The sequence below is a fragment of the Podarcis liolepis genome, assembly GCF_965112155.1.
Source record: "Podarcis liolepis genome assembly, chromosome: 3".
In the NCBI taxonomy this organism is placed as follows: domain Eukaryota; kingdom Metazoa; phylum Chordata; class Lepidosauria; order Squamata; family Lacertidae; genus Podarcis; species Podarcis liolepis.
Genome location: NC_139557.1, coordinates 5642964 through 5667775, shown reverse-complemented (window position 1 = coordinate 5667775; position 24812 = coordinate 5642964). Strand labels below are relative to the sequence as shown.

Below are 24812 nucleotides of genomic sequence, written 5' to 3'. Positions count from 1 at the left end.
ACTGTCAGATCACATGTCTGTGGCCACAGCATGAACCACAAAAATCATATATCCACTATTTCGTTTAGAATATTTTTTTTTCTTGTTTTCCTCCTCTAAAAACTACGTGTGTGTTATGGTCTGGTGCGTGTTATAGAGCGAAAAATACGGTATATTTTTTACTTTTAAGTAGCATTACTTATTAAAGTGAATTTCCTGATATTCTAAATTTTGTAGCTACCCATGTGTGTTTTCCCACAGGTACCTAAACTAGCACTTACCAGGTTACCTTCCTAAGATTTTTTATAGTTTTTCCAGACATATTACACACACAGTTATGTGTTTTATTTACTTTAATCATTGATCCGGTGCATGAAACATTTGTTAGTTCATTTGATCAGGTTTAAAGACAATTGGAAGTACCCAACCCATAAATTAAATTAAAATACCGACTGCAGATTTCTCTGTGTTCAACAACCCTAGAAACGTAATTGATATTAACAGTACAATTCTATGCATGAAGCAAGCCCCAATGAGTTCAACAGGAACATACCCCAGGTAATTGTGTACAGGACTGCAACTAGGGCTATCTTTCATCTTTAGCAGATGAGGCGCCTGGGTACAAATATCCACCCAGCGCCCCAAATTACCAGAGATTGGGGGGGGGCGAAGCTGCGCACTGCCGGCCATGGGGGGGGCACAACTCTCCCCCATGCCTCTGCAAGAGAGCAATCCCCACAGAGGCTTGGGAGGGAAACTGCGTGCCTGCCAGCCATATAGTTGGCAGGGCGCAGCTTCCATCCTAAGCCTCTGCAGGGATCGCTCTCCTCCCGCTGAGGCTTGGGAGGCAAGTTGCATGCCTGCCAGCCATATGGTTGATGGGGCGCAGCTGGCAGGCGTGCAGGGAAAGGGGAAGCCGCCGGCAAAGCTGCGCAGCTCCCCCACTGGCTGGGGTGCCCATGAGAGGCCGGCGCCCTGGCGCAACGCACCACTAAGCCCCATGGGAAAGACGGCTCTGACTACAACCATGAGGATCAAGAGTCATTATTGCAAGGGGCTGGACTAGATTGCTCTTGGGGTCCCTTTCAACTCTACAAATCTATGATTCTATAAAATGATCAATGAAAGACCCTCAGGGGAATGGTGTTGTTGTTTTTATTGACTTTTTCCAATCAGTACAAACACCAAACTAAAAAGACACGTACCCTCAGGGGAATGGTATTTACCAGGCAGGTTAAGTTTCAGGTTTCTTAAAGTCAGGTTTGTATACACACTTTCCTGATTCTCCACGGTGCAATAGTCACCAATGTGGATATCATGAGTTGTCACAGACCAATGTGGATCTGATGGAGCGCGGCTTGCTTACATTATTAACAGCGCAGTGAGTTCCACTGTGTTCAACAGGACTTACTCCCAGGCAACCATCAACTGGGTAACGGATACATGGCAAAAACCTAATAGTATTTAGCCAGTGATATAAGTTACATCTTCAAAGATTAGACTTGGGTTTTTATTTTTGCTAAGGGTATCCATGACAGAAAGCATCGAAGCACCCACACATTCGTCCCTTATCCAATCCAAACTGTCTCCCTTTGTTCGCAACGCTGGTATCTCTTCCTCCAAACTGTTAGCGGAAGAATGGTGGAACAAAACCCAATATTGACTAAGTCACTAGAACTTGGAAGCTTTTTGGGTGCACAGAATTTATCATAAAAAAAAAAATTAACGAGGATTTTCTTTCTTTCCCAAAGAAGCCCTTTTCATGTTTATAACAACATGAAAATAATTTAGTATCTGAAAATTCCTCTTGCCTCTGTCTACCATTATGTCTACAGTACTGCACATAGTAAGGCAGCAGAAATCCCATTCAAGTCAATGGGATCTCATCAGACTAACTTTGTACACAGCTGTAGCCCAAGCATACATCCACCCAAACTTCCACTAAGATTTCAAGAACAGAAAGAAATAGCCATTGCCTATCTTGTACTTGCATGAAAATATTCTGACCTTAAACAGTGAGAAACTCCATTTTGGCTAAGGTTAGGAGAGAAGTGCTTGAACCTGATGAGGAGATCTGGGCAATATTGTTTCTGGATCTTTATAGCCATTGTCTGGATTCATTACAGCTGAATATACTTCGCTATAGGCTCTGCAGACTAGTTCCGTGGACAGTTTTATTATCTGCTGTCTAAAACAAAACAAAAGCACAGTGTTGAGAACAAAATATCTCTTTGCATACTTCTGCACCTTTGCAGAAATTAGTACAGTCAAACCTCGGATCCCGAACGCCTCCATTTCGGAACGTTTTGGCTCCCGAATGCCGCAAACCCGGAAGTAAGTGTTCCGGTTTTTGAATGTTTTTTGGAAGCTGAACGTCTGATGCAGCTTCCGCTGAGTGCAGGAAGCTCCTGCAACCAATTGCAAGCCTTGCCTCAGTTGTCAAACATTAAAACATTAAAATACAGCCTCATAACAGGAGGAGAAAGGAAAAAAAGAAAGGAAGAGAGGGAATCAAATTGATTCTAAGCCAAAGGCCAGGCGGAATAACTCTGTCTTACAGGCCCTGCAGAAAGAAATCAGATCCTGCAGGGCCCTGGTCTCATGAGGCAGAGTGTTACACCAGGCTGGAGCCAGTGTCGAAAAAGCCCTGGCTCTGGTTGAGGCTAATCTAACTTCTTTAAGGCCCAGGACCTCTAGGGTGTTGCTATTTATGGACCTTAAGGTCCTCCATGGGGCATACCGCGAGAGGCGGTCCTGTAGGTACGAGGGTCCTAGGCTGTGAAGGGCTTTAAAGGTCAAAACCAGCACCTTAAATCTGACCCTGTACTCCACCGGGATCCAGTGCAGCTGGAAAAGAACTGGGTGAATATGCTCCCATGGCAGAGACCCCGTGAGGAGCCTCGCTGCAGCATTCTGCACCCGCTGGAGTTTCTAGGACAGCTTCAAGGGCAGCCCCGCGTAGAGCGAATTACAGTAGTCAAGCCTGGAGGTGACCGTCGCATGGATCACTGTGGCCTTGTCAGGGCGGGAAAGGTAAGGGACCAACTGATTTGGATCAGAAACTACAACCAAAGAATCAAACCCAAAGCCAAAACGCTTACTTCACAGTAGTACTTAGAAGAAAGTTTATCTGTGGCATTAGCAGCCCATCGGGAGCCGACAAATAACGATCAAACTGGACCTAACGCAAACAGAAGAAGAACAGGCATTAGGCACTAAGCATCTCACCCAATTTTTCTGGAATCAAGAGAGAAGCTTCATGGTGGAACTAATGGCTGTGACTGGAGTGGTTGACCTTCTCCTCCCTGCCTGCTGTGATCCTTATGAAAACCAGACCCCACCACACACCTTTATTTATAGGGGCTGGGGGAAGCCCTGATGTGTTTCAGAGTGATGCGTTGAGCTCCGTGTCTAAATTTGGCACCAAAAGAGCAGGGAAGCAAAGAGGATGGGACTATGGGCAGCTGGAGACGGTGACCTGCTTCACTTGATTTCCATCTATGATGGAGGTCTGAGTTTGAGGGCTATTCATGCACAAGAGGATGGGAAGCAGGGTTGTGTATCCTAGCCTGTCCTCCCTGTCAGGAGCCCCTCTTCCTTGTGTCCTTAACCCTGCTCCTTAACCTTAACTCTTAATGCCTGTGTGTGCAGGTCTATCATCTATTTCAGGCTTCCTCAACCTCGGCCTTCCAGATGTTTTGAGACTACAATTCCCATCATCCCTGACCACTGGTTCTGCTATCTAGGAATTGTTTTCGGCCTACAACATCTGGAGGGCTGAGGTTGAGGAAGCCTGATCTATTTCAGCTGCTCAAATTAAACCAATGCCACTCTTATCAATTACTAGAAACAACTTTTGGACATATTTCAAAATGATACAACAGAACCTTACACCAGAATAGAATTTGCGGAGCACCGTATTTTTTGCTCCATAAGACTCACTTTTTCCCTCCTTAAAAGTAAGGGGGAATGTGTGTGCGGCTTATGGAGTGAATGCAGGCTGCGCAGCTATCCCAGAAGCCAGAACAGCAAGAGGGATCGCTGTGCAACGATCCCTCTTGTTGTTCTGGCTTCTGAGATTCAGAATATTTTTTTTCTTGTTTTCCTCCTCCGTCTTGTGGTCTGGTGCGTCTTATAGAGCAAAAATACGGTATCTTTCTTACATGGCCTTACATAAGATACGTAAGATACCACTGAATATGCTCGCTTTAGTCAAAGCAATTTTCTGTGCTAAGGGTTTGTGTCAAAAAGACCACACAAATAAACAGCCAACATTCTTTTCGGTTATCTGCACCAACGTGGTGTCTCATTAAAACTTTATGGGATAGTTTAATTTTCATGCAATGTTGCTGTGTATCAGGCCTCTTAGCACAACGAAAATATTGTTCTGAAAAACATCAAAATAAAACCAAAGCGAATGCACAATTTGGCTCAACTTTTGCAAAAAAATAATAACGAGGGCATACTTCAAGGTTCATTCACAGCCCCATTTATTGATTTGGAGTGGAACAGCTAGAAGAGAGGCAAGTCATTCAGTTCTAAACTTTCTTGAGACTATGAAGATACCCCTATCATCCCCATACCCTAACTGAGCCAAAGCACATGTCATTGGAAAAAAGGGTACATTGCTTCCTTGTTTACCCCCGCCTCCTCTTGCCCTGGTTTCTATTTAATAATTACTTCCCCCCACCTAAAAATAAATAAATACAGCTACAAATTAAATTCCAGTATCTTACCATTGCAGCTTTTAATGACATGGAATCCATACTGGGTACATTTGCCAAGGGACCCTAAAAATACAGCAATGATAAGCAAATAAATAAATAAATACTTAACCATCACTGTTAAGGAGTGCCGTTGCTTTGTGTATCTCAAAAAGAAGGCAGCTCTGTGCCACACAGCAAGCCCCTTTTGAAACTGAGGGGGCTTTCAATAGTAGCTTTTCTGCTGTTCAAAGGGCTGGGGGAGGAAAATGATGCCCAAAGGCTCAAAGTAGCACTTTGGTTCTCATCCAGATACAGTAAATGTATATTTGCAATTCAACATATTTCATCAGTTGATCAGAGTACCCATGTGATGTATCTTGATTTTGTGTGCATGAGTGTGCAGGATTACATACAAACATTAGACACCATCTCTCTCCCTAAAAATTAAGCATGAGAATATTCTTGAGAATATTTTCTACTAGAAAATTCTCCGGAGAATTCTCTCCACAAACTGTAAATTCTAATGTAAGAACCAGTTTGACAACCCACATTTTTAAAATCTAGTAAATAATAAGTCAAGCTGTAATATTGCCAATGTAAGTAATGAATAATGTTTTTTTTTTTAATCCAGTTACATTACTGGGCATTTTTATTTTATTATTATTATTTATTTATTACGGCCATAGGCCCATACTGGGCATTGTGTCATTCACCATTGCTAGTTCTGAAATGTGAGCTACAGAAAACTTTTTTTAAAAAAGTTTAAAAAATGCTATTCATTTAATTTGATGAACATTTGAATTCGTATGTATTTGAACTATATGTAATAGCCTTTTTTAATAATAATAATAATAATAATAATAATAATAACAACAACAACAATAATATATTTATTGTCATTGCCCCCTTCGGGGACAATGAAATTACTTGACTGCTCCATAAAAACACTAATTAAACAATACAGTATAATACAGCAAGGGAGATTAGATGACTTTCAAAGTCCGGGCTTCCCATTCAGGGCCGAGATCGCTCTGGAGAAGAAGCTGTTCTTAAGACGGCTCGTTCTTGTCTTCATCGTCCTGTATCTCCGTCCCGATGGCAGGAGCTCGAAGAGACAGTGACCAGGATGCGATGGATCTTTTACTATGTCCAGTGCCTTTCTATGGCACCTTGTGGCATAAATCTGCTCTAAGGTGGAGAGTGGGCAGCCAACAATGCTCTCTGCTGCCTTAACAACCCTGCACAACCCCATCCTGTCCTGGGTAGTACAGCTTCCGTACCACACACATAAGCCATAAGTGAGCACGCTCTCAATGGCACAGTGATAGAAGGCAAGCAGCAGTTTCTGCGGAAGATGGTTTTTCCTTAGTATTCTCAAAAAGTACAGTCTCTGCTGCGCCTTCTTCACAAGCCCCCTTGTGTTGACACTCCAGGACAGATCCTCTTGTAATTCAATGCCCAAAAATCTGAACGTTGTTACCCTCTCCACACAGACCCCATCAATCAAAAGTGGCTGGACGTTGCTCTTCTGTCTCCTGAAGTCCACCACAAGCTCCTTTGTCTTCCTTGTATTTATGAGCAAGTTGTTAGCTCTGCACCACTCTGTCAGCCGCTCCACCTCATCTCTATAATTCGTTTCACCCTCCCTTTCAGAGATGAGCCCAATCACGGTTGTGTCATCTGCAAATTTGACAACCCTATTACTAGGGTGAGTAGCGACACAATCGTACATGTAGAGAATATAAAGGAGCGGATTGAGTATGCATCCCTGTGGTGTTCCTGTGTTAGTCTTAAGCATATTAGAGGTATAAGGGCCCAACCGAACCCTCTGGGGGCGGTCTGACAAAAAGTCCAGTATCCACCCACAAAGTGATAACGGAAGCCCCAGATCTTCCAGTTTAGACATCAGACGTTGTGGTAGAATGGTATTAAATGCCGAACTGAAATCTAAAAAAAGCTGTCTGGCATAACCCCCCCGCTGCTCCAAATGTGCAAGGACAGCATGGAGGGCAATCGCCACAGCATCCTCTGTCGATCTTTTCGTTTTATAAGCAAGTTGGAATGTGTCCAGTCCCTCTGGTAGGCAGGCAATGACATAATTTCGTACCAGCTTTTCAAAGCACTTCATGATTATAGGTGTGAGTGCTACTGGACGAAAATCATTCAGATCTTCTGGGTTAGATTTTTTTGCTATTGGAACGATAATAGAGGACTTTAGGCAGGATGGAACAATAGCCTGGGCTAGGGATCGATTTAAGATCCCAGTGAAAACTCCTGCTAGTTGATCTGCACAGTCTCTCAATACCCTTCCAGCTACCCCATCTGGCCCTGTGGCCTTCTTTGGGTTGATTCCCTTCAACGCCTTCCTCATCTCTTCTTTCTCCACAGAGACTACTACATTCCTTTGTACTGATGATGGTGATGGTGGTGATGGTGGCAAAGCCTTCACAGGGAGTGGTGGTGGTGGTGGTAAAGCCTCAGCAGGTGTTGCTGAAGATGTTACTTCAAAACGGGCAAAAAAGGCGTTCAAATCCTCTGTGAGGGATGCCCCTCCCTCATCTGCCAGGGAGTCCTTGGATTTATACCCTGTTAATTCTTGTACACCTTGCCACACCTGCCTGGTGTTGCTACTTTGTAGATGATTCTCCAGCCGCTGTCTATACGCCTCCTTTGCTACATGGATACCTCTCTTTAGGTCGGCTCTAGCTAAGCTGTACAGCAACTTATTTCCACTTCTGAAAGCAGTATTTTTCTATTTTGGTGTGACCTTATTCTCATTGTAGATATGCTTATTAAAGAACGTACTCATGTAGTGGACCTGAGATTTTTTTTACATTCCTTTAAAAGCTACATTTCATACATACTCAACATAATTAGAATTCAAAGTTGATGGTAAATATACGGTTAGCGGCAGGCTTAGTGATTAACGTGAGTCATTCACGTTGAATTTTCAATTTCAAGCTTGGTGCAAAAAATCAAAGATGTGAATTCACTGCATTGCCCCATTGAATAAAAGTATCTGTACCATTTTTGGTTGCCATCTGAACATTTTAAATGAAATTTCTCTAATATTCTCATTAATCGAGAATATTCTCCAAAAGATTATTCTCGAGAATTTAACTTCACTACCCTTGACACATAAATCAGATTACATCTTAACTGCACCACAACAGTTTTATTTACTCACAGTTTGGAACAGAAGTGGTCTATACGCATTTCTCCCCAAAATTATTGCTTACCTGCTCTGGTTTGTGCTGCTGTACAATGTTATAGATGTAACTCAGGCCCACTCTATTCAATACATAGGAAGCTTGTTCATTTATAAGGGTATCCAAGTGTGCTTCAATCTAAAAGACGGAAGGAAGACATTTCTTACTTATCGGAATGGTAACTGAAGAAACAGCTTGTTGACGAAAGCAATTCGGAAGAAAAGTCACTGAATGCAATGGAAGCATTTTGACTAGGTTACGAAATTAAGTGCATTCAAAGCGCATTACATATGGGCCAATAATAATAATACAGTAGTCCCTTGGGTTATGTTACCTTCAGATAACGTAACCTTCGGGTTGTGAACGCGTCAAACCCGGAAGTGTGTATACTTCCGAGTTTTGCCATGCATGCATGCACAGAAGTGCTCTGCACACCTTGCACATGCACAGAAGCACTCCGCGTGCTGCGCACAGAAGCGCTCTATCACGCCGCGCACATGCGCAGAAGCGGCGCCTCGTGTTGCGGACTTTTCAGGGTATGTAAGGACTCCCGGAACGAATTAAGTTCGTATCCGGAGGGTCCACTGTAACTTGATCCACCATACTAAAGATTTGGAAGAAGCAGAGGTTTCCCTCCATCTGCCCCTACACAGCAGATGAACCAGCTTTCATTGGCTGGTGTGAGTGGCTGCTGCCCATTGGGGAGTCAGAGCAGTGAATGCTCCAATGCATATTCACAACCAACAGGTGGATGGAAGCTACTGCTGGAGGAAATATGGGGTGGGAAAAGAAAGAAGAAGAAGAAGAGGAGGAGGAGGAGGAGGAGGAGTTTGGATTTGATATCCTGCTTTATCCCAGGAGACTCAAAGCAGCTAACAATCTCCTTTCCCTTCCTCCCCCACAACAAACACTCTGTGAGGTGAGTGGGGCTGAGAGACTTCAGAGAAGTGTGACTGGCCCAAGGTCACCCAGCAGCTGCATGTGGAGGAGCGGAGATGCAAACCCGGTTCCCCAGATTACGAGACTACCGCTCTTAACCACTACACCACACTGGCTCTGAACCGCCGAAAGGTCCTGGATCTGAAACCAGCATAGTAAAGATGCATTGCCGCACATACCCGCCCTTCCAACCTGGTTAGTGCAAGTGGCAGGGCTGTGATGCTCTATTAAGTTCTGCCATTGCTGCCCAGGGGTTTGAATTGCCCCCAAGGCAAAAAGCCAAACAAAAAACCCCCCCACAGACTCATGGATCAGCTCTCCCGGACAAACCACAGGTTGTCAAACATACGGTAAAGCTTGGCTACAGCTCACGGTTTGTCTGGAGTCAAGCCATGAGCCCTGATCTGGATGAAAATCCAAGCCAAACCATGGTTTAAGGGACGCGGGTGGCACTGTGGGTTAAACCACAGAGCCTAGGACTTGCTGATCAGAAGGTCGGCGGTTCGAATCCCCGCGGCGGGGTGAGCTCCCGTTGCTCGGTCCCTGCTCCTGCCCACCTAGCAGTTCGAAAGCACGTCAAAGTGCAAGTAGATAAATAGGTACCGGTCCAGCGGGAAGGTAAACGGCGTTTCTGTGCGCTGCTCTGGTTTGCCAGAAGCGGCTTAGTCATGCTGGCCACATGACCTGGAAGCTGCACGCCGGCTCCCTCAGCCAATAAAGCGAGATGAGCGCTGCAACCCCAGAGTCAGCCATGATGGACCAAAGTTGTCGAGCTTTTCCCCACCCCCACCCCCACCAGGAAACACTACCTAGGTCAGGGGAAGTTGCGCTCCCCCCAGCCAGCCAGTTGGTGAGAGCGCAACTTCCTCCATGCTGCTGTGTGCGGGAAACAATCTAGGAAGTGTTTCCCGCTCGCTGCAGCATTGGGGGAAGTTGCACTCCCGCCAACTGGCTGGCTGGGGGGAGCGCCGCTTCTCCCCCATGCCACTATCCGTGTATTGGACAACCCCTGTTTTTTGACATGATCTTTGAGTCAAAAAACCTTGTCTAATACACAGACACATACGGCATTCTCTGTTAATGTTTGATAGCAAAGAAAACACCGGGAGGTTGACTGGACGTTTACCTGGTACTGTAACATTTCTAGCCGTTTATCTGTGAATTCAAACAGAGCCAGCGTTGTCTTCATCATATGAAGCGAATTCACCATGAAGGTTGCCATGTCAGCAGACCCCAAGTTACTGGCAGACACAGTGCACATCTGCAACAGGGGATCCAGCACACAAGAGAGAACCTAACGGGAAGAAGAGCGTGCAAAAAATGCTGTAACTGGTGGGAATTCTTGTCCATTGCCCTTTCTCTACATCTCCCAAAGCGGAGGAATGATGCTGAAATGGGGGAAATGTCATTTGCCTCCGAAAGGAGCTTCAGGCACTACAAAAAAGCATTGCCAGCCACCTGCGCTGTCTACCGCACAATCAGCTGGCTTGTTAAAAGTCTGAAAAGGATGTTGCGAAGGGAAGTTGCGCAAGTCATTGCCAGCCCAGTGCAGACGCAACAGCTTAGGCAACTGGTGATGCTTGCTTATGATGTCCAAAACTTGCTCTGAGAAAAAGGCAGGTTCGAATTACAAGGAGGCTGGACATTTAAAGCAAACATTCCAACAGCTTCCTATCGGGAGCAGCACAGCGACAGAGCAGGCTGCAGCTCCCCCTCTTTCAATGCAACGCACAACACGCAACTGCCTGGGGTGCCTTGCGTGGTGGACATCCAAGCTCAGGATCACGTCACAGGGCCACAGAATAAAGCTGAGACTGGCATCACTGTTGTTTTAACAGAAGAGAAACAGCTTGAAGGGAAAGTGAAATTACTGAAGGACTCATAGAGCATACTATTAGAATGGGAGACAAAAGATGAAGAGGTAAAATCAGTTATGATTAAATGGGCACAAGTTGTAGGTCACAACATTTTGATGGAAGACTGGGAAAAATTATGGAAAACTGACTTAAAATTTACAGATTGTTCCCTATTGAAGGAGAATTACATGAAGATGATGTACAGATGGTACACGACACCAGTGCAGTTAGGGAAAATGTACAAAACTAGTTCAAATATATGTTGGAAGTGTAAGGAAAAGGAGGGGACATTTTATCATATGCGGTGGGATTGTAAAGTAATTTTAAAAATTTGGGAAATGATATACAACGAATTGAAGAAATGTTCCATTTAACATTTGTTAAAAAACCCAAAGAATTTTTATTAGGGATTGTAGGGAAAGATCTGCCAAAAAAGCTGAAAAACATCTTCATGTATGCGACAATGGCCGTGAGAGTTTTAATAGCACAAGGACGGAAGACTGAAGAAACTTCAGCTAAAGAATCATGGCAAGAAAAATTGATGGACTATGCAGAACTGGTAAAACTGACATACAAGCTACGGGACAAGGATAACTGTGACTTTAAAGATGAATGGGAACCCTTTACATAGTATTTGAAGATGCAGCAAAGCGAACTGGACTCCTTGGCTGGTTTTGAATAAACATTCACAAACTTTTTATTGATAATAATCAGCTAAATAGTTTGAGGATCTATACAACTGTGTAACATGCAGAAAACAGCATTTTTAGAAAAATCAAAGACTGGAACTGAGGGAAGTCAGGGGGTGGGGGTGGGTTCTGTGGGGGGAGGGAGGGGAGGGGGGAAATGGGGGGAATAAGGATGATATATTTCTGGATAATATGTTTTGTTTTAATTTTGATAAAAAAGTTATTTAAAAAAAACACAAGAGAAACAGCGAAGATGGCGCTTAAAATGAGGTAAACAGGAAAAGGTAAGGCCTGAGGTCAAGGGATAGCTAGCAAAGAGCAGAAACCTGCCCTGTGCAAAAACAGATAATAATTGAGAGGGGAGGAATCTCCAGCACTCAACGAGGTGAGGTGGGGGCTAGGTCACATGATCTACCCATGTGACATTGTTAGACATCTCTGCTGCCAAACATAAAACAATGTTTTCTCTCGCAGGAGAGCCCCAGACACAATTGCAGGAGCTGCTCACCACTGTCTATTCTTGATCCTGATCTACGCAAAATAATTCCACTTCTGCTATAATTAGAAATTGCCACGGATCCAGCAGCATTTCTCCTCTTTTTCCGCTCGGAAACCTAGCATGGAATTTAATTGTCTGAATTTTGTGTCATCCCATTCCCCCCAAAGCCCTTCCCTCAAGTTGCTGTGGTTCCTTGCAATTTCAACCAATTTTACCTGCCCAAAGTCAGCTTGGCGGGTATCCAAAGGAATGACGCAAGAGTCGTGGGATGCTAGAACCTCCCGCAGCAGAGCAAGGGTCTGAGTCAATGCAGAGCTTGGCCCAAGATCTGCAGGCGGCAGTTCAACCTACAAAACAAATTACAACTTATTACTAAACTGAAAACTATGGAGAGACCTGGTCTGAATATTGGACCAGATACTGAGATATTGGATTCTTGTCTCATTACATATGCTAAAGCTATTTTTGGTCATCTGCATACTATCCCATGCTTTTTCCTGTAGGACCAATGAAGTCGTTAACAGTCGTCAACAGGTTTACCATGCCCATTGAGTAAATCACCCATCTCCTACTACCCACAGAACTGGACAGAACTGAGAACTGAGGACAGAACTTAGGAACACCTTGCACACTAGACCACTGCTGTAAAAACCTTGCTGGATTTTCATAGTGACCACTGTGGACCAGCAATGGTGGTAACAGCAACTATGATCCCAAGTGTCAACATGGCGTAGCAGTGACAGACTACACCAGAACGTATGAGCTCCGAGTAGTGGCAGTTAGAGAATAATAACTGGCAACCTTTTCTCTTTAGTGTCCCAATGTAAATATATGCGGTGCGAGATTCCTGATTTGTTGACCTGCTTTCATTTCAGGTAGGTGTTCCTCAGCAAAGTATACTAAGTTTGACACTCAGTGGCCTCGTTCCACTTCTTTTAGTGCAAAAGGCTTTAAGCGCCAGATTTGAGGTGGCACTGAAGTAAATGGCATTGGTCAGTGGGAGGGGGAAGGTGAAGAACGAGGAATGGGCAGAGAAGTCTGGTGAGCAGCATAGGCGAGACTTGGCGGCGAAGGGTGCTGATGGACCAGGGAGTTTCACATGGTGCTAAGAAGGCAACGGTGCACAGATGAAATGCAAAAGCCAACAGCAAGGTTGGCGATCACTTCGATAGTACAGAACCTGGACTTCCAAGCTTGATACCTGCACAGAGTGTCCACTGACAATGCTACAGAACCTACAACTGCAGAAGTAGGGAAGGGGGAGAGAGTTGACTAACCCCTGAAACAGACCTTATCCATCAGTTTGCTTGCATGAAGGCTCAAACTGTTGAAGAATATCTTTTTACTCAAGACATGCATCTCTTCCATTGTAGTTAACAGCATGGCTGAGGTGTTCCCCACAATATTACTGGAAATTGGGAGAGAGAAAGAGAGGCAGTAAGAAATTTCACGATAACCAAAGCAGACAAAGTCCAGCTATTTAATTCATTCCGGAGGTCTGTTCGTAACCTGAAACTGTTCTTAACCTGAAGCACCACTTTAGCTAATGGGGCCTCCCGCTGCCGCTGCACCGCCGGAGCACAATTTCTGTTTTCATCCTGAAGCAAAGTTCTTAACCTGAAGCACTATTTCTGGGTTAGCGGAGTCTGTAACCTGAAGCGTATGTAACCTGAAGTGTATGTAACCGGAGGTACCGCTGTATATTGCCTGGTGCTTTTAGGTGTTCTCTAAAGGCAAGAGGAGACGCGGGTGGCGCTGTGGTCTAAACCACAGAGCCTAGGGCTTGCAGATCAGAAGGTCGTCAGTTTGAATCCCCACGACGGGGTGAGCTCCCGTTGCTCGGTCCCTGCTCCTGCCAACCTAGCAGTTCGGAAGCACGTCAAAGTGCAAGTAGATAAATAGGTACCGCTCCGGCAGGAAGGTAAACGGCGTTTCCGTGCGCTGCTCTGGTTCGCCAGAAGCGGCCTAGTCATGCTGGCCACATGACCCTGAAGCTGTACGCCTGCTCCCTCAACCAATAAAGCGAGATGAGTGCCGCAACCCCAGAGTCGGTCACGACTGGACCTAATGGTCAGTTTACCTTTAAAGGCAAGAGGCCACCAAACTCTGAGGAGTGGGAAGCGTGCGGCCTTCCAAATGTTGTTGGATTATTACTATCATCCCTGACTACTGGCTATGTCGCTTGGAGCTGAATAGAGATGCAATCTTACAACATATGGAGGGCCCGAGGCTTCCTATGGCTCTGCTAGATGCTGATATTGAGTTCCACATAACTTATTTCCCTTATGTAGAACAGCTGGTTTAATGTCCTTTACGATGTGGAACATGTACTTGCTCTCATCAATGAATACATGGTTTTGAAGTAAAGTGAACTGACGTGATTCTAGTCTCCTTTTGGAAATTCTGCAGGAAAACTGGAAAAGCAGGACAACTCCAAAGCTGAGTGTTTTGCAAAAGGATGCTTTTTCTAATGGCCAATTATGGTCCGACTAGTTGCCTTGGAAGCTCAGCATAATGGTACTATCATTGCTTGAAGAGGGCAGGAGTCCAGGGATGTAATTTTAAAGAAGGAGCAAAGTGAATTGAAAGCACATCGAAAGGGTATTGTTGTGATAATATCAGAATATTTTTATCCAAATACAAGTTATAAATAGTACAGATTATCTTAATAAAATAAAGATTTCTTACTTACTAAAAGCAGTACTAGGAATTTGTTATTTTCCTGCTCAATGCAAAACCAACTCTACCAGCTCTGAAATTCTAAACACTGTAATGCAAAGCAAGGAATTTGTTTATCTCTTTTGTTTCTGTTTACCTGATGGTGTGGTGGTAAAATTTGAGAAGATTAGAAATTTTATACAGCAGGACTGCTCCTGGTTCAGCTACGATCACCTGTTCAATCCTCACCTGAGAAAACAGATTGACACAAACATCAATTATGTAGAATTCTTTCACATCCCATTATGAAGACAGCGTCTATGTTGTCTTCAAAAGGGACGCGGGTGGCGCTGTGGGTTAAACCACAGAGCCTAGGACTTGCCGATCAGAAGGTTGGCAGTTCGAATCTCCACTACAGGGTGAGCTCCCGTCCCGTTGCTCGGTCCCTGCTCCTGCCAACCTAGCCGTCCGAAAACACGTCAAAGTGCAAGTAGATAAATACCATATTTTTCACTCTATAAGACGCACTTTTCCCCTCCAAAAATTAAGGGGAAATATGTGTGCATCTTATGGAGCGAATGCAGGCTCCATGGCTTCAGCGATAGCAACGCGAAGCCTCCGAAGCGCAGTGGGAGCGCTCCTGCCGCACTCCGGATGCTTCAAGTTGCTTTCGCTGAAGCCTGGAGAGCAAGAGGGGTCAGTGCGCACCGATCCCTCTCGCTCTCCTGGCTTTGCTTTGCTGGAGAGGCGCTGCACAGCTTTCCCCTCTCTGCGCAGCACCCCTTCAGCGAAGCAGGAGGAGAAATGGAAGGGGCTCCATTTCTCCTGCCGCTTCGCTGAAGGGGCGCTGCGCAGAGGGAGATATATTTTTTTTCTTGTTCTCCCCCTCTAAAACAAGGTGCATGCTATGGTCGGGTGCGTCGTATAGAGTGAAAAATACGGTAGGTACCGCTCTGGCAGGAAGGTAAACAGCATTTCCGTGCGCTGCACTGGTTCGCCACAAGCGGCTTAGTCCTGCTGGCCACATGACCCAGAAGGTGTATGCTGGCTCCCTCAACCAATAAAGTGAGATGAGCGCCACAACCCCAGTCGGCCACAAATGGACCTAATGGTCAGGGGTCCCTTGACCTTTTTTATGTTGTCTTCAAGCAGGTAAGACATTAGGGGTGGGGTGGGGGTTGGGAGGTATGGGCGCGGCAGCAGAACTGCTGGATTGGTTCTGCCGATGCCCTCATCCTGCCCCTGCCCCATCCCAGTATTCAGAAGCAGGAAGACAGGGCCGCAGTGTTGCTTCAAATGAGGTTGGAAAATTCATCATGACGAAATAATTTAGGGAAATAAGAAGCCAGTATTGTTTCGATGAAATATATAACGGGAACAATGGACAAGTTTCCAACAAGTTTTGTCCTGCTTTTTCTTGCTTTTTATAGGACTATAGGACTATATGGGAAAATGCACCTTGTTAATAAATGCAGTCTTATTCTAATGAGGACGCGGGTGGCACTGTGGGTTGAAGCACAGAGCCTAGGACTTGCCGATCAGAAGGTCGGCGGTTCGAATCCCCACGATGGGGTGAGCTCCTGTTGCTTGGTCCCTGCTCCTGCCAACCTAGCAGTTTGAAAGCATGTCAAAGTGCAAGTAGATAAATAGATACCACTCCGGCGGGAAGGTAAACGGCATTTCCGTGCGCTGCTCTGGTTTGCCAGAAGCGGCTTAGTCATGCTGGCCACATGACCCGGAAGCCGTCTGTGGACAAACACCGGCTCCCTCAGCCAATAAAGTGAGATGAGCGCCGCAACCCCAGAGTCGGCCACGACTGGACCTAATGGTCAGGGGTCCCTTTACCTATTCCAAGGGCACACATAAACCAACATGCTCCACCCACCTTCAGAGGCCGGCAAACGCCTTCTGTGATGTGTCCAATCACTTCTTGCATATTTTTTTCCACTCCTGAAAGGAAACACAGCGAGAGTTATTCAGAGGTATTTCAGCAACCATGCTTCCCATTACCACACACTCCCTTGAAAAAAGTCACACCTAGGCAACTCTAACACATCACAGATTTTGTGAGAATTGTGTATATTTTTCCCTCATGCAATAAGCTGCCCTGAGCATGGTTATAATTATGGAAAGTCAATACACAAATAAAATGATTATGTGTGTAAAACCGCCCAAATCCAACTCGTTTACTTTCCACATTTCTCTGTGCGCACCTTGGACTTGCCAATGCTTTTTTTACAATCCTCCATGCCCCCATACCCCAGTTACACAGAACAAATATCTGCTGAAGTACACCGGCAGATGTTTATCGCCACCTACATCTTTCCCTGGAGATTCCAAATACACATTTCCTATGTGGTAGGAATGTAAGATTGTAAAAAAATTATTGGGAAATGATCTATAACAAATTGAAAAAAAAGGTTTAAAATAACATTTGTAAAGAAACCAGAAGCTTTTCTGCTGGGTATTTTAGGACAAGATGTGAAGAAAGAATTGAGGACGCTATTTATGTATGCGACAACAGCAGCAAGAATTTTAATAGCACAAAACTGGAAGACGGGAGAAATACCATCCAAAGAACAATGGCATGAAAAGTTGATGGAATATGCAGAATTAGCAAAATTGACAGATAAACTGCGTGAAAAGGATAATGGTGACTTTGGAAAAGAATGGGAACCTTTTGTAACATACTTGCAGAAACAAAGTAAAAGTATGGACTCTATGGCAGGGTTTAAATAAACATATATAATGTAATTAGAGAGAACAAGAAAGACAACAACGTGATAATATACTACTATATATAAGCAACAGAATGCAACAAGCGGTTAAACAAACCAGAAATGGAAATGGAGGGAAGCCAAGGGGGAGAGGGGAATTTCCAAACGATTGTTTGGTTAAGTTGAATAATGTGTGATATATGTATGAAAACCAATAAAAACTGATTTAAAACACACATTTCCTGAAATTGAGCAATACCTTCAGTAGTGATATGTTTTAACAGGGCTTCCAGATGCTCCTTTTCTGAAGCAGTAGCCTGATGCAGCCAAGCCAACATGTCTCCTACATATCTAAAACCAAAAACCAAAACATCCTGCTGCATTAAATGGTTATTCTGGCAGCAAAACCACCATGCAGTGTACGCTTCCGTGACTGCTGTACCTCAAAGGATCATGGGAATGCATTTCGATAGGCCGGGGGGTTCCTCCTGGACCGCCTCTAGTAAGAGCATCGATAAAACCACGGACCACAGCACTTCTTCTGGCTGTTGCAAACTCATCAAGAGTGTATCTGCAGTGGAAATGAAGAGGCACTTTATTAAAATCCACGTGCTTTATATTGCCACTCCAGTCATTAAGGTGCCTTGCTTTATGGGAATGTTAAGTATGCTATGCACAGAAATAAACTGTCTGAATATTCACCACTTGAGCTCCAAAAATACTTTTCACGGCGTGAAATTGTTCGGTACCATGCCTCAGTCTCCCAAAACAGGATCTGGTGGTTTGTTTCAAAAGACAATAGGTTCCCTGAATAAATTCTGTGTGGATGAGCTCATCATCTGCGGTTCCAGATGGGAAATGGCCACCTAAGCTAGAAAATACGGGAATATAAGCAACTACAGTGGTACTTTGGTTTAAGAACAGCTTAGTTTATGAACAACTCAAATTAAGAACGCTGCAAACCAAGAAGTAGGTGTTTTGGTTTGTGAACTTTGCCTTGGAAGCAGAACATGTTCCGCTTCCTGCTGAGTGTGTTCCATTTGTAAATTGAGTCCCCTGCTGTTATAGAAAAACATGCCTTAGTTTAAGAATGCTTTGGTTTAAGAATGGAATTTCGGAACGGATTCGTAAACCAAGGTACCACTCTATTATATTGGTGGCAGAGGGTTTTTTTAAGGGGGTGGGCCTGCAACACATGGGCCGAATTAAGCCTGCCTGACACCAGTTTAGCATTAGGTTTCAATCAGGGATCCTTGTTTAAACCCATGGTTTGAAGCTGGCTTATTATGAAAATAAGTTTGCTAACAGGGGTATAGCGCAGTTGGTCAGGGTGTGGTGCTGATAATGCCAAAGTTGCAGGTTTGATCCCCGTAACGGACAGCTGCATATTCCTGCATTGCAAGTAGTTGGACCAGATGATCGCTAGGGCCCCTGCCAGCGCTATGATTCTACAATGGTACCTCGGGTTACATACGCTTCAGGTTACAGACGCTTCAGGATACAGACTCCGCTAACCCAGAAATAGTACCTCAGGTTAAGAACTTTGCTTCAGGATGAGAACAGAAATCCTGCTCTGGCGGCGCGGTGGCAGCAGCGGGAGGCCCCATTAGCTAAAGTGGTGCTTCAGGTTAAGAACAGTTTCAGGTTAAGAACAGACCACAGGAACGAATTAAGTACGTAACCAGAGGTACCACTGTATTATTCTTTAAACCAGGATCCCTTGAATGTAATGCTAAGTTCAGATTCTTGAAAGTGAAACCAAACTTTCCAGAAATTCTCCTTTCAGCTATTTTATCTGGGGGGGCAGGGGCGGGGGGGGGTAGAGAAGGCAAAGGGAGTACATGAATCTGATGTTCTGCTTCAACTTGCTTAAGTTCATCCAACTTGCACTAAATCAGAGTCTGATGTTACATGTGAACTGTGCCTTTGTGTTATAAAGACATAAAAATGTAGAAATAATATTAGGATGTATTTCAGCAAGGCATTTCATTAAACGAAAAGAAAGTTGATGCTATAGAACAGGCATAGGCAAACTCGGCCTGCCAGATGTTTTGGGACTACAATGCCCATCATCCCTGACCACTAGTCCTATTAGCTAGGGATCATGGGAGTTGTAGTCCCAAAACATCTGGCGGGCCGAGTTTGCCTATGCCTGCTATAGAATTTGGTAGGTGTTCCAAGACCGTCACCTTTTGGTTAATATCAAGCACTGCTAACATTCCTTAAAAATCAGGCAACTGCTGCTGAAAAAAGGAAAGTCATAACATCATAACATAACATAACATAACATAACATGTTCCCTGTTATGATTTGATAGGTAGTTATCCCAAATCTTTAGCACAAAAGATGTAGAGTGGAGTGAAAGTCCCACGCCTTGAAATATTCAATTCCACAATGAATGAACTTTTTAAGCTAGCTTGTGGTCAGAAGGATGAAGCCCCCAGAATATTAATCTTGGTGACATTATGTTCTGCGACTAAGATAGGCAACATACTTATAGAGAACAGCCCTGTCCTGCAAAGCTTCTATTGCTTGAGCTAGAACTGGAGAAATGTCACAGGATTCTTGGGTTAAAGTTCTGCATTCGCCTGCAAAGAAGAAAAGATCAGGCCAATAGTAAGCAATGTTTCTAATCTTTACAGTGTTCTAAAAATAATAAACGAAAGTTGTTGCAATCCTATTTGTAACTAAAACGCTTACCGTATTTTTTGCTCTATAAGACGCACTTTTCCCCTCCTAAAAATTAAGGGGAAATGTGTGTGTGTCTTATGGAGCGAATGCAGGCTGCACAGCTTTCGCTGAAGCCAGGAGAGTAAGAGGGATCGGTGTACACAGATCCCTCTTCTTCTCCTGGCTTCAGCAATAGCCACGCAAAGCCTCCTGAGTGCAGTGGGAGTGCTCCGCCCGCTGCGCTCAAGAGGCTTTGCATTGCAAAGAGCCTGAAGAGGCTTGGCACGGCTATCCCAGAAGCTAGAACAGCAAGACGGATCACTGTTTTCGCTGCGCAGCGATCCCTCTTGCTGTTCTGACTTTGCTCTGCTGGAGAGGCGCTGCGCAGCTTTCCCTCTCTGCGCAGCACCTCTTCAATGCTGAAAAGGCTCTGTGCAGAGAGGGAAAGCTGCGCAGCGCCCATTCAGCAAAGAGGGAGGAGAAATGGAAGGACACCATTTCTCCTGCTGCTTCGCTGAAGGGGCGCTGCGCAGAGAGGGAAAGCTGCGCAGCACCCCTTCAGCAAAGAGCCCCTTCCGTTTCTCCTGCCACTTCGCTGAAGAGGGAGAGAATGTTTTTTTCTTGTTTCCTCCTCTAAAACTAGGTGTGTTTTATGGACGGGTGCGTCTTATAGAGCGAAAAATACAGTATTTTAAAAGTTCCTCATCTCAAGGCCTAGGAGACTAAACTCCTAAGTCCTGCCCAGGGCTGTCATTTTGAGTCATATGTGGTTATTTCCAAATCAGGAGGTCTTGAATCAGGATGCCTAGGGGCTAATAAGGGAGCTTAAAATATTAGAACATTAAAACATTCCAACATTCCAGCTGCCATAAAACTCAGGGAACAAGCTGTGCTATTACAAAGACTAAGACCTCAGATGCAAACTCTAGATAATATTTTAGAGACTAAAACCTAAACCACATTTCTAATGGCTGTCATATTCGTATTGTTTATTGTCATATTTGATTGTCAATTCAAACTTTATTCTATTGTGTTTTATGTTTGCGTAGTACGGTATGTGAATCTGGTCTGGGACCGTAATAAATTTTATTATTATTAAAACATTCCTGTTATAAAATTAACCTACTCCTGTGGTGGGGTGAGTGGCTGGAAGATAGGAGAAAGAGAGGAGATAATGCTGATACAGTTGGTATTGCTTGCCAGCTGCAAACATTTGCAAAAAGACTTCATTTTTTCTCCCATTTGTCTGTTTTGTTTTATTGTGTAGTTGTTGGTGCTTATTGTTTTAATAATTTTATGTAATTATATGCATGCAAGGTCCTCCTGAAAAACAATATATAAATACAGTAAAATAAATGTTTCTATAAACCATAATGATTTTGGTGACCAAATAGTACTGGCTAATCTTACACATTAACAAAAAATATATATATCCCAGGATTAAACTGAGGAGATTTCACCCCTCCCATATCCAAGAATCTCCTGAGGAGTCTGCTGATTCTCCAGAGAGGAGGAGGCGTGTTCTGCTCTCTACTTATTCTGCTCCAGCACCACATCAAAAAGTCAGTGTGTCGGAGAGAGAGAGTGTTAGAGAGAGACTGTGTGTTTAGATAAGGTTGCTGCTAAGAGCAGCTGCAGACACTCAGTGCGGTTCAGCATTCATTTATGCTTAGACCTATTTAGCTCTGTATATAGTTGTATAATAGTTGTAGATAGAATAAAGAAGATATTCTACAGAGCTGCTCTCCGAGTTGTTTATATACTCTGCTAGACTCTGCTATACTCTGCTGTGCGACGACTGTCTTCTTGTGGAAGTGAATCCGGTGCTCACAACTCTAAGCTGTGAGTCCACAGCACTTTGACCTGTTCCTGTGCAGAAGGTGGTCTCTGGAAGTGCTACCCAGCTCGCCTAGCCCAGTCAGGGCTGAAGTGGATAAGTCCTGTTGGTGGCACTGGCTCAAGGGCGATGCTGACATAAACAAGAGTGTAATGAATAAGTTGAGGCTATAGAATATGGTAGATGTTCCAAGACTGCCACCTTGTGGTTAATATCAAGCACTACTAACATTCTTTAAATAAGCATCTTTTCAAGAAAAAGGATTATCCAAAAAAACTAAGGTACCTTGAGCCCATCGGTAAAGCTGCTCATAAGCAGTCTCTTGAAGCAAAGCCATCTGTTCCATAATTTCTAGGCTGCAAATTTAAAACAATTAAACGCTTTTAATAAGTGTTTTATGAAAATAAAAAAATCTTTAAACAAATAATAATCTTTAGAGCTATTTCCCCGTTCCAAATATATCCACAGCCCACTTTATACAGCTTAAACTGATTGATGACTACTACTTCAGCCATTGCTTTGTAGTTTTTCGGTGAGAACTCACCCTGATCTCTGCTGGTTTGTGCGCAGAAGAATCTTGACATCGTTGTGAATTTGTTTCACTCTCCCCAATACCTTAAAAAAGTCCTAGGAAACGCAAGATTGAAAGTCACTGGTATTTTATTAAAGCAAACTGTCAACAGAGAAATATTCCCAGACTGTTATACTATAGGCCACAAACTTTGCAGTTAAAAGAATTTCTAGTGGGAGGATAGGCAAGATCTCAATGCTAAAAAATGCAATACTATTATTAATATTAAAACAAGAGTTTTACTTCACAACCACCATCCCAAACATAATTTCTCCAAATACGCATCGAGGTATGTTTTTGCCTACATTTAAAGAAAACCACTAGGCATGGTCTATGAGCTAAGTCATATTGTATCCTTTCAAGGAAGCAGGTTTGCCATATGTCTGCAATTTCGTAAACACAGCCAGTACTCAGCCCTTGCAAACAGTGTCCAGGTGGAAATCACTGAAACGTCCAGGAAAAACCGGACATATGGCAGCCCATGCCAATAGAGCAGATTTTGGCAAATTTCATTTAAAAATAGCTCAAAAACACACTCTTTTTCTAGATTTTACCAAAAAAAGTGCAACAACTGTGGGCAAAACTAAAGAAAGCTCAACAACTTTGTCAAAAACCTCAACAACCTTTGTGTGCCAGGATTTTCACTTTTTGAAGATCTATTTCTTCCTTTTTATTTGTAGGACTAGAAGAGTCTGTATGTGTGTGTGTGTGTGTGTGTGTACATGCACGTTGTAAAAGAGTGTGTAAATGGCTAATAGTATTTTGATTTTTTTATAGGTAGACCAGGGAATCATGCAGACACAAAATTATGGGACTAACGCAAAAAATATACCTATAAGCAGTTAAAAACTCATAACCTATAACTCAAAACGAAGAAGTAAGGCTTAGCATATAGAGAATGCTTGACAGGCTTTTTAAATATATAACTGATGAACACAAGTCTTCAGTAAAAAATATGCTTAACTTACAGATTCTAGCATTAATATGCTTAGCCCATGACTTTTAGTACGAAAGTGCTGGTGAATGTCTGGGTTAAATACTCGGTTTTGATCATATTAACAACTCTTTATGATACATTAGGAGCTATAGGGAACGCACAATATGAAAGGAACAAGGTAAATGGAACAGAAAGGTTCCACCTCAACTGCTAAAGCTAGAATATTATCGGTGTGCATGCTCATGGTACTTACCTCTGTAACAGGCCCATCTCTTGTGCTTCGAAGGACATTCATTTCTTCTGGAGAAAGCTGGAATTCTGCTATGAAAGCATCTGCTATCTGTGCTTTCAGTTCTAACCTTTGGCTGCAATTAAAAGGTTGAAATTTGAAAATGGGATACTTCTAGCACAGTCATATATGTGTGTTGACTCAGAAGTAAGTCCCAATGAGTTCTATGGGGTATACTCCCAGAAACTGTCTTGAATGAGCCTTATACATCAGGTAAAGTTAAAGGGACCCCTGACTATTTGGTCCATTCGTGGCTGACTCTGGGGTTGCGGCGCTCATCTTGCTTTATTGGCCAAGGGAGCCGGCGTACAGCTTCCGGGTCATGTGGCCAGCATGACTAAGCCGCTTCTGGCGAACCAGAGCAGCGCATGGAAACGCCATTTATCTTCAAACCAGAGCGGTATCTATTTATCTACTTGCACTTTGACGTGCTTTCAAACTGCTAGGTTGGCAGGAGCAGGGACCGAGCAATGGGAGTTCACCCCGCCGTGGGGATTCGAACCGCCGACCTTCTGATTGGCAAGTCCTAGGCTCTGTGGTGTAACCCACAGCGCCACCCACGTCCCAGAATATATAGATACAGTGGTGCCTCGCAAGACGAAATTAATCCGTTCCGCGAGTCTCTTCGTCTAGCGGTTTTTTCGTCTTGCGAAGCAACCCTATTAGCGGCTTAGCGCTATTAGCGGCTATTAAAGGCTTAGCGGATTAGCAGCTAAAAGGCTATTAGCGGCTTAGAAAAAGGGGGGGAGCGAAAAAAAATCGGAACACTTGCAAGACGTTTTCTTCTTGCAAAGCAAGCCCATAGGGGAAATCGTCTTGCGAAGCAGCTCAAAAACGGAAAACCCTTTTGTCTAGCGGGTTTTCCGTCTTGTGAGGCATTCGTCTTGCGGGGCACCACTGTAGAACGAAAAAATAGAGGTTGAAGTGTAAATGAAACTATATTTGAAGTGAAATAACAGAAGAAATTTATTAATGGGTTGGAACCAGAGCATCCAATCTGAGAAAGGAGCAGCTACGTCTGTCCATAGAGGACACCATGATCCAATGGAGGTTCTTTATTGCAAGAAGGTAGTGGGAAGGCAATATTCACTAGTTTTTCCTTCCTGCAGCAGCCCTCCAGGGTGCCCCAACCATGTGCATAGATTTTCAGGGGGGCACTGGGGGAATAAGTGAACAGCGCATCCCTGGCCCCTTCTTCCAGCATAAGCAGATCTCCAATGAGCATAGATCTGGATCCGACCGAGAAAGCAGAATCA

The 24812-nt window shown here is 44.0% G+C and overlaps 1 protein-coding gene across 2 annotated transcripts in view; it reads right to left on the bottom strand.

Annotated features, from left to right (window-relative positions):
• Positions 1 to 314: 314 nt before the first annotated feature.
• Positions 315 to 24812, bottom strand: part of COG6 (component of oligomeric golgi complex 6) — a 32884-nt gene continuing 8386 nt past the window's right edge. For both annotated transcript variants that reach the window (XM_083495168.1, XM_083495169.1), the window contains exons 5-19: positions 23521 to 23632; positions 22304 to 22386; positions 22045 to 22115; positions 19747 to 19840; positions 17695 to 17823; positions 17512 to 17603; positions 16421 to 16485; positions 14693 to 14784; positions 13168 to 13285; positions 12093 to 12224; positions 9960 to 10127; positions 7925 to 8032; positions 4716 to 4769; positions 3081 to 3160; positions 315 to 2167 (exon numbers count right to left, since the gene is read on the bottom strand). In XM_083495168.1, the coding sequence (XP_083351294.1) occupies positions 2020 to 2167; positions 3081 to 3160; positions 4716 to 4769; positions 7925 to 8032; positions 9960 to 10127; positions 12093 to 12224; positions 13168 to 13285; positions 14693 to 14784; positions 16421 to 16485; positions 17512 to 17603; positions 17695 to 17823; positions 19747 to 19840; positions 22045 to 22115; positions 22304 to 22386; positions 23521 to 23632 (1546 nt within the window). In that variant the 3' untranslated portion in view covers positions 315 to 2019. The remainder of the gene's footprint in view (positions 2168 to 3080; positions 3161 to 4715; positions 4770 to 7924; positions 8033 to 9959; positions 10128 to 12092; positions 12225 to 13167; positions 13286 to 14692; positions 14785 to 16420; positions 16486 to 17511; positions 17604 to 17694; positions 17824 to 19746; positions 19841 to 22044; positions 22116 to 22303; positions 22387 to 23520; positions 23633 to 24812) is intronic.